We start from the raw sequence: 10422 nt of genomic DNA on the forward strand, positions 1-10422 counted from the left end.
ATTAAAGGTGCTAAAAAGGAAAAGAAAAACAGGCACTCCATGAATCCATCTATAAGACAGCAGACTCAGCTCAAAGGAGTCTAGGACCTGGTCCTTCTCCAGGTAAGACGTGACTGAGCCATAGCCCAGCGCAGGGAGGATGGCCTGCAGCCCCACAGGCCTTCACCAGAGCGACCATGTGGTGCTGCTCCGTTAGGTAGACTGAGGCATCACACTGATGCCTCCAACAGGTATTTATCAAGTGCCTCTGGACGCTTGAAATAAACAGGTATTTATCAAGTTGGGGATGCATCAGTGAACAGAACAGATCCCTGCCTTCCAGAACGTACATTCCAGTTTAGGGAGAAAACAGACAATAACCGTAATAAATAAGCAAGTTCTACCGTTTGCTAAGGGTGATAGATAAGGGCTACGGAAAGAGGAGGAGTGTGGCATGGGGAGATCAGCACTGTTTGGGGGAACGGGTTTGTGACAGGCCGGTTTCCCATCCTAAATGGGAGTGTTCACACCAGGCTTCGAGATTTAGGCCGATACTTGAAGGAGGTGAAGGAACCAGCCAAGTGACTATTCGGAAAGGGAGAGCAAAGGCCTGGAGGCAGGGTGGAGAGGGCAGTGTGGCTGGTGCTGAGTGTGGAGCTGGGGGCGAGGAGTGTGGGCCTGGCTGACCATCGTGGGGACTTTGACTCTCCCTCTGAGTGAGGTGGGCCATGGCAGGGCTGGGACAGGACAGTGACAAGATCTGACTCATGCTCTAAAAGGGACACTCTGCCTGCTGGGCAGAAAACAGACTGAAAGAGGACCAGGGCCGGGGCAGGAGGACCAGACAGGAGGACGGTGCCCGAATACGGGGCCTCACTCCAGGATGGCAGGGGAAGCTGTGAGCCCTGGGAAGATTCTGGATATATTCCACAGGTTGCGTCAAAAGCACTGTCTGGTGGATTTGGATATAGAATGTGAGAGGAATCAAAAATGATTCTGAAAGTTTGGCCTCAGCAAGTAGAAGTATGCGGTTGCCATCCATTTAGGCTAGAAATTATTCATGCAGCATTGTCTATATTCTGTAATAAACAAAGGATGCAGTTCTCCTAAAGATACTTATAACCCGAATCTGCCTGAATCATCATAAAATAGTATATAAAGTATGAACAAATATCACTGATGTGTAGCAAACTGCCAGGACTTTAGAAAAATCGAAATCTGGAGACTATGCCTGACTACTGAAAGTGTATACTAAGAATATGTGGTGCATGATTTTTTATAAAGTAAATGTCCAGAAATTTCCTTGCACCCAAACCTAGTCATGGAAGCTACTAAAGGAACGGGAAATAAAGCATTAAGAACATTCTCCAGGGTTTAAAGCTACATATAAACAGTGACAACTATCTGCATCTTTTGACCTGATTTTTATAATGTATCCCATTTCCCAAGTGAAAATAGACATTTGCTTTTTATGACAACTGCAGAAAATAAAGTAGATCCCAGACTGCCCCTTTTGTAATTGTCTGTGTCAGTGTGAATACAGAAGGACAGTCATTTTCTATCATGTATATTATATCCTGGGGAATGACAATTCCTTTTTGTTGCTTAGATCTAATTACCCATGGTAAAAATACTGAAATAAGTTAAAAAGTATATAGCCAGATATGGTCAATTTAAAGAGGAAATAAAGTTTTTTCTGAAATATGTTTTTCTACCCTAAAGATGTTTTAATTCTATCTTTCAGAGTGAAATATAAAATAATACAACAGTCAGTCCCTGAATTGATAAAGTGAACCTTGATGTACTTAGGCAGCGTTAGTTGTGACTCCCTAAAATACAAATAAACTGCCAAATTACAGTAGCATGTGGGTTTATGTGTTGGTTATCTACAGCTAATATGATTGCCAAAATTATTAATCTGCCACATTGTTTCACGTATGGACTGGAAAACTGCATTCAGTACAGTTGTACACAGTGCGTGTGAATGTCATTCACAACACACATATAATGTGCATTTTTATGTTTTTAACTTTAGTTCATTCTTTAAACACTCAGTGTACCTGTTGGGCTAGATTTCTGGAGACAGATACCCAAACCCCATTAATTACAGCCTAACTCTTCTTGGCTGGTCTTATCAGCCTTTGGAGCTGCTTCTCTGCCCTTGGCCATTTTCTCAATGAGTTGTCCCTCTCCAGAGAGGGGCCCTGAGCCATCCTGCCCACGAGGCATCAAAACCACAAGCGGACAGCACGTCAGCCCCCCAGGGGGTAGTGAACAGGTAGGCCGGCGCTGAACAGGGTGAGGCCAGAGGCAGGAGTCGAGGAAGAAGCTCTGCTTGCTTCAGGCCTTCTGAACCTCTTCGAATTGTGTTTCCGTGACACATAATGTTTCTCTCAGTTTTTGTCTCATATTTATTTTCTTTAAAACCAAGTTTGCTCTCTGTTCTTCAATTTCCATGGTGTTGCTTTAAAATAAACATCAACCTGTCAGGATGCAGGCAGCCCCACGTAAGCAGACCCTAGTTTCTCTGAACACAACTCAGTTCTAGGAATTCGACCGAGAGGCAGCTGCGCAGGCTGGCAGGGGAGTGAGCTCTGGAAGAAATGGACCCAGATTTCAGCCTGGGCCTTGCTGCTCATGAGCTCATTGATAACCTGGCCAGCTGCCCACGCCGCTGCCCCCAGAACTTCCAGCCCTGCTCGGCCCAGTGGGAAAGCCAGCCTGAAGCTGCCTGCCCTTCCTTCTCTTTGACCATGACCCCGGGCCCCGCAGAGCCCTGTTTGCCTGGCCCAAACAATGCCACTGCCGCCCAGGCCTGGGCCACCAGCCTTTTTCCAAACAGCACCTCCACCAGCCGCTGACAGACTGAAACTTCACAGATGAGCTACATAGCGATAGCTTCGTGCCAGAGGAAGGGCCCGTCTCCGTTCCTACCTCTAGTGCAATGTGGAGGCTAGAACAGTCATCTTTTGTATTAATTCACACGTTTAATCACTAACCCAGGAATCAGAAAGTGCTCTCAAAGCCGCAAAGCGTTACCCAAATACAAAGTGGTATTTTGATTGCTGTGGCCGGTCTGTTGGAATCAGACTGTTGTTGGATTTCACAATCTCTTTCCCTCTGAAAGTGTGTGCTTGTAACGAGTACAAGGTGTGAGCTTAGTTTAAAGTGCAGGGACTTAAAACCATTTTATTTTTGGAATTTCACGATCGCCCTTGGAATAAAGACACCTGGGGGTGTCCTAAAACCGGGGCTGGGAATCACTGACTTAACCACTTGGAAAGTCGCATAAACAGGGTGGACTTGAAAATCTAGTTTGGATTTTTTTCACAGCTCTCTATCTGTAAGCTGGCCACCGTTGTTACTCTTGTGTTGTCTTTTGCTTTGGGGTCTGGGAAGTAGGGGTGGGTAGGAGTAAAGGGGGAGAGAACGCAGGGAGTTCAATACACATAATTCTCCCCTTTAGTCAGGGTCTCTGGGCAGCTTGACGAGGAGGACCCTGCTGACTCCTTTCCCTCTGAGCATCCAGAGGTGCCCATGGGCGCAATGAGACTATTTTTTTCAACACTCAGAACTGTAATTGCCCAACTCCCCAGGGCAAAGCCTGACCACCCCCCCACCACGACCCAGCCACGGTGAGTAATCAACACAGCAGAGTGTGCAGGAGGCAGGGAAGGAGGCACATGTCCGCTCACACTCGGGTCTCCTGTTAGTGTGCTTCTTCCCAGCTCTTTCTCTCTTGAAAAAAAAAAACCACCCATCTTTTTCTAGATTTCACATGTGGGCCCCCCGGGCGCTCCCTGGTCAGGCCTCATCCCTGCGTGTTTCTCCTCTTCTCAGGCCCGTCCCGCTCCCAGGGCAGTGCGTGAGGGGCTCCCCGGCCGCATTCCCTAGACGGTGGACGGTGGCGGGCAGTACCTGGGAGCTGGTGTCTCTCTGCCACGTGTGTCAGTTAATCCAGGCCTACGACAGGCCCCAGAGGTCTGCATCCACGTCCCTGGCCTCACGCGGGACCCGCTCTGCACTGGGTCCCCGCAAGCGGGCAGAGGCCCGCTCCCCGCCTCTCCCAGCCGCCATCTTCCTTCCTTCAGAAAGCGGTTTCGGGGACTTTGGAGCGTGGGGCAGGGCCTAAGCAGGGCGACGTACAAGCGTGGGGCGGGGCCTCTGCTTAGGACCTGCGCAGAAGGGAGAGGCAACACGTGAAAGGAGAGCCGCTGGAGCGAGGAGTTCCAGAGTTTGGAGTTCAGCTGCTAACTGAGCGTGGAGTTCAGGTGCTAACGGATAACTTTGCTGATGTCCAGGTGTCTGTAGTTGATTGCCCTAATTTGACTAAGGAGCCATTTACCTTTCCCGTAAAAGGTATCTGTGGGAAAACTAGAATTGCAGAAGTAGGAGGTGTGCCTTACTTATTGCCTCTTATAAATAAAAAAAAAGTTTATGATCTAAATAAAATCGCAAAAGAAATCCAGCTTCCTGGAGCTTTTGTTCTTGGAGCAGGAGCAGGCCCATTTCAGACTCTTGGATTCAATTCTGAGTTTATGCCAGTTGTTCAAACAGAAAGTGAACACAAACCTCCTGTGAATGGAAGTTACTTTGCTCCTGTTAACTCGGCAGAGGGAGGGTGCCTACTAGAGAAACACAGTGAGAAATATCATGATTTGGGGTGTGCATTACTGGCTAATCTTTTTGCCAGTGAAGGCCAACCTGGAAAGGTCATTGAGGTGAAAGCCAAAAGAAGAACTGGAAAACTTAAGTTTGTGACTTGTATGAGACAGACTCTTGAAAAACATTATGGAGATAAGCCTGTAGGAATGCGAGGTACTTTCGTGATTCAGAAGAGAAAAGTGAAGATTCACATTATGCCAGCAGAATTTTCTTCCTGCCCATTGAACTCTGATGAAGACTTGGATAAATGGTTACGTTTTTGAGATGAAGCCTCCTTTGGTTTGCCAGTTTTTATCTCCAGAGACCCAGGGTTTGATTTGTGGTTGGAGCACACTCATTGTTTCAGTCATCATGAAGAAGGTGGGCACTACCATTATGACACCACCCCAGACACAATGGAATATCTTGGATACTTCTTACCTGCAGAGTTTCTCTATTGCATTGATCAACCAACAGAGACCCATTCATTTGGGCGAGATTAAATCAACTGATACTCGTTTGACTGATTAACTCATTAATTGATACTAATATAAGGCCTAATAGAAGTGATCTCACTACTTAAGGCCCATTTTTTTTGGCCTTTGAAATGAAAGGTATGTCGACACTGTGCTCTGTATTACTTCACAGATCTATCTGAAAGGGATTATTGGGAACAAAGACACATGATGGAGATGTTCTTCATTCTTTTTATTCTAAAAATCAGTCTTATGTTTATAATTAAATATAAACAGGATTAAGAATCAAGTGATTATTCCTACTAGCTAATAGTAATAATTTACATTTGTATAATAGTATTCAGTTTTTCAAATTAGTCTTACAACTGCTAAGTGGATGTTTCTGGGTATTAGAAAAATCAGTGTTGGAAATGTTGATAGTTGTTAAATCTTTCTACTGAATTTTTGAAATCCATTTTAGAAGTCAAAGTACACTTTTTTCATGGAATAAGGTGGTCAGAGGGAGCAACTTTACTCCTTTTGGTGATGTTGAACCATACTCAGAAGTTTGCAATTTGCCTTTAACAAATATTAGCAACCAGACAGTTAGCCATGATTCTTCCTTTGTTTGGACTGTCAGCTGGAAGCAGTTTCTGCCTTGTTGGTTATTTGCAAGAAGAGAATTGAAAAGAAACAGCATCAAAAGACAACCTCGAGGTGAATATACTCTATAAATGAGGCTATTGCTAAATATGACTACTGTCCTTCATGAACTATAAAATTATACCTTTACCGATTGTAATGGTTGAAATTTTCTTCAGTGTTTTTCTATAATAATCATTAGCCAAAAACAACTCTTTAATCTTGTAATGCCAACACTGTTCAGATTTAGGAGCTTTTTAATACTAAGCATATAATAAATTGTCACAAAATATTTTTTGTCTTTGGAAGTTAACTATAACATGTCCTGTGAGTATAAATTCCTAAATATTATTTTTAAATAAACACTAGTTTGTACCAAAAGAAATGAATAAAAATTTTACATTCATTAAAAAAAAGTGGTTTTTGTAATTTGCAACAATGTTTTCACCACAAAAGCAGTTTTCTCCAATGTTCCATCTCTTTCCAGAAGCACATTTCAATAGATACAACACAATGTACATCAGTGACAGACTTGCCAGTCAACTTGTGAATAAGGAGTAACTGTGTGAGGTGATGGCTGTTACCAAAACTTACCACCGTGATCATTCCTCGATACATAAATATACATATAGCAAATCATTATGCTGTACACCTCAAACTAAGACAATGTTATATGTCAACTATATCTCAGTAAAACTTGGGGGGAAAACACTGTGATTAAATGTGAAGCTCTTTGGAAGGTCCTCCCCTGCCCTGCAGATTTCATCAATGCGTTCCTGCAGCTCCCCTCGGTGTTCCACGACCTAAGCTCCAACTGGCGAGGAAGCCAGACGTGGGAAAAGACGGGTTGCTGGTGACTAGTCACCTCCCGGGGCCTGTGTTCATGGCATCACAGACCTCTGGGCAAGCCGTCTCTTGGGGCTTTCTGTGGCGAGGGGCCTTCCTCCCCACCCCATTCTGCTCCTCGGCCCTATGAGGTTCACTCACCACAGAGGTCCACGCCATCGCGTCCGGCCCAGGCTTTGGGACCAGCCTGGTTGTATTTTTAACTCCAGCTGCTATAAATACGCCCCTTGGAGTGTCCACTTCCTCCCTCCTCCATGGACACCTGTCCCTGGCCAGGCTCAGTCAGCCATCTGACCTGACACAGTGCGATTTCAGATGACTGCTTTAGGATAATCAAGTTTCACATGCTGATCTTAAGGGGACTGGGGAAGGGGGGAGGTCAGGAGCTCGGAACAAAACCGGGGGAGAGGCACTGGCTTTGCAAATGCCTTTCTTTCCTGGGTAAGGACCAGGCTCATGGCCTCCCCTGTACTTGACTACAGCCAGCAAGAGGGCTACACTGCATCCCTTAAGATGAAGTGAGCTAAAAACCAACCGTCAAATAACTTTCCACCTACCACGTGAAAATGCCAACTCATCCTATTAAAAGTACTTGACAAGCCTAGAAGCTGGCTCTACTTCCAGCTCACAAAGCCCTTCTCTTTTTTAGTTTTTTTTATTTTCATCAAAGTAATATGCATGCTTGGCTTCAAAAAATAAAATTTGTTTGAACAGTTCCATGTCATAAAAACCCAGCTTCCCAGCAGTGTTTCAGCCTTGCTGGTTCTCAGCACCACTCCGGACCGTGGGAGGTGGGTTCTGCCCATTGGCTGACCTCCCACACCTTTGACCTGGAGCCTCGCCTCCTCATGGCGAGGAGGCTGCTGCTCTCAGCAGGGCAGTGGGCGTCCAGGCAGTGGCCGTTTCTGCAGCCCAGTGTGGAACCACTGTAGAAACCCAGCCTCTTCACATCTCCCCGTGATTCCTGGAGTTCCAGCTACTCCTTAAACTCCTGTCTTCTTAAGAAAAAAGCTAGAGTGGATTCTGTCATCTCAACTAAGAACCCTGACAATAAAGGATTATGGGTTCCTAATGAAAAACAGCAGCCCCACCCTAAGCCCCACTCCCAGTGGCAACGCTGGAACAATTTTAGTCGATGATTCTGGTACATATTAACTTTAGAGCCAGTGTTTTCACAGGATTTTTGTGAACTTAACGCAACTACCTACTTCTATTTTTTCCTCTTTCATTCTCCAAATATATTTATATGTTAATGATCCACTTTATATTAACTATGTAAATACTGACCGTTGAGTTAAGCCATGTACTTCTCATGTGACTTTTATGTCTTAACTGTTTTCCAGTTGTTTAGTTTTCTGAGCAAAAAAAGATCTATTGTTCTCAGACCCAGGATGAGAATGTTTACGGACTTTGCCCAAGATGCCCCAGAGAACAGATGATAAAGGTGCAATGCGAACGTAGTTTGTGTTCTGAAGGGGCTTGCCATCCTTTGGGTATGAAAATTTACAAAATACACCCACAAAAATTCGTAATGTCAGCAGTGATACACAGGAGACAAAATCCAGAACTGAATTCTGTTCCAACAAGATGATGGCAGCCAAGCCAACACCACAGACTCTCAACATCTATTGATTTACAACTATTCTCAAAAGATTATAGGACTTCCCGGGTGGCGCAGTGGTTAAGAATCCGCCTGCCAATGCAGGGGACACGGGTTTGAGCCCGGGTACAGGAAGATCCCACATGTCGCGGAGCAACTAAGCCCATGCGCCGCAACTACTGAGCCTGTGCTCTAGAGCCTGGGAACCACAACTACTGGGCCCGTGTGCCGCAACTACTGAAGCCCGTGTGCCTAGAGCCCGTGCTCCGCAACAAGAGAAGCCACCGCAATGAGAAGCCCGCACACCGCAACGAAGAGTATCCCCAGCTTGCCGCAACCAGAGAAAGCCCGCGCGCAGCAACGAAGACCCAGTGCAGCAAAAAAAAAAAAAAAAAAGATTATAAAAGTCAATGACGTGGAATAATGTTTTGCTAAGCCTCCATTTCTTTCCTTTTCTCTTAGGCTTCAAATATTTATTCGTATGGATGGATCAATCGATTTTAAAATTTTCTTGCTTGCTTCTTAAGAATTACCAAGGTAATAAATTGGCCCTGGATCAAAGTTGAATAATCCACAAACAAATAAAGGTGTGTCTTCTTAACTCCCTCCCCACCCTGCTCCCCACCCTCTATAGGAGGGTGTTTCTTCCCAGATTCCCCTGAGTGGGAGGCATGAGGCATGTGGTCACCCGGCCAGAGGCTGTGAATAATCAGCTCTGCTGTGAGGGAACCCGAGTGCAGAGTCTTGCTCTGCCCTATAGTAGCTGAGTGACCTTGGACAAGCTCCTTGGGCTCTGAGCTCTGGCCACCCCTCTCCAGCACACAGACAGCAATGTGTGGCTCATAGGCTCGTGTGGGTGCATCTCACCCAGTGTGGACCCAGAACCTTGGGACTCCCAGGGACCCCACCTTGCTGACCTCCCAGCAGCTGAAACTCAGCGCATTCTTATTATTGTTCCAACTCATCAGGGATAGAACCTTTAGCTTGTGTGTATATATAGTACTTAAATTGTTTTTAAAAGATTAGTAGCTTTGTCAAAAATAGCCCTTAAAAAAGCCAAATGCTATGTGTCAGTGGTGACAGATGTTTTAAAAATTAAGAAAGTGATGGTCCTCAACCAAGAAATTCAAAATTGGGGGTAAACTAAGGAGTGAAATTTTAGCTACGTGTTGCCTTGGAACAACGATGTGGACAGATGCCTCCTGCTGTGCTGTATAAACAAAAATGAATGAGGACGGCATTTGTAGAACTCTCCTCAGCAGAGGCTCTAAGGGGTGCAGAATCGTGCAGGTGAAAAATATTCCTGAAAATCGGAGCTCTGATTGCCTCGGGGTCCGGGGCGAGGACTGTCCCGGAAACCACGAGAAACCAGATGGAAGTAGGCATGGCTGGGAGTCACAAAAAACACCTCCTTAGCCAAAACGTGTACAGGTGATTAAAAAAATCTCCAAAATATCCCATGGAAAAACTTTCTGTTGCCCGAGGAAAGTTCCAGAGAAGGAGGGGACCTTGAGAGGCTGGACTGAGGGCGGTGCAGAGGCCGAGGAGTGAGGGTGCTGCTCTGAGCATCAGCATCACTGCCGGGGCTGCACTGGCAGGGTCTGAGGTCCACTCCGCCCGTGGAGCACCCCCAGGTGCTGAGGGGCTCGGTTCCCCTCATCCTGCCCCAGATAGAGGTGTCCCCTCTCACCTGCGACCTCGAGTGCCCCATCCCGTGTCCCCCACCTTTCTCTGTGTTTACTCTCAAAAAAGGGTATGATGAATTCATTTACACTCGTGTGTGTGACAAGACAGTCACAGGGCACGGGTTAAATCAAAATTCCAGATTAAAAAATGAATCTTTTTTTAGTGTGCACTCTAGCAAAGCTGGCACACTGGTCACTGTTACCTACCCAAATCCAGATTTTTGGTGTCAACTTTTCTATTTTTATCTATTAGCAACTAGCAGTTTTTGTTAAAATACATGTCATGGGCAGCATCTGGTGACAGGACACAGGGAGAGGACCAAGTGAAGGGGGAGGGTTGGAGTGATGGGTCTGCAGGCCAAGGAACACCGAGGATAGCCAGCAACCACCAGAAGCTGGGGAGGCCTCGCAGCTGGTGTCAGAGGAAGCCCGGCCCTTCCGGCACCCGGAGTTGGACTTCCAGCCTCCAGAACCGAGAGACAATATATGGTGTGGTACCTCATTCAGCAGCCCCAGCAGCCAGCACAGATGTGGTATTTCATGGCCTCTGGCTAACACGATGTGGAGTGTC

General features: G+C 46.1%; 1 protein-coding gene across 1 annotated transcript; it reads left to right on the top strand.

Annotated features, from left to right (window-relative positions):
- Positions 1-4517: 4517 nt before the first annotated feature.
- Positions 4518-5126, top strand: LOC307051027 (ester hydrolase C11orf54 homolog; the record flags this gene model as incomplete). Its single annotated transcript, XM_079701360.1, is given in 3 exon segments — positions 4518-4903; positions 4905-4927; positions 4930-5126. Coding segments are annotated over 3 exon segments (606 nt in total).
- Between the last annotated feature and the right edge of the window lie 5296 nt (positions 5127-10422).

Source organism: Hyperoodon ampullatus (genome assembly GCF_949752795.1).
Source record: "Hyperoodon ampullatus genome assembly, chromosome: 3".
NCBI lineage: Eukaryota > Metazoa > Chordata > Mammalia > Artiodactyla > Ziphiidae > Hyperoodon > Hyperoodon ampullatus.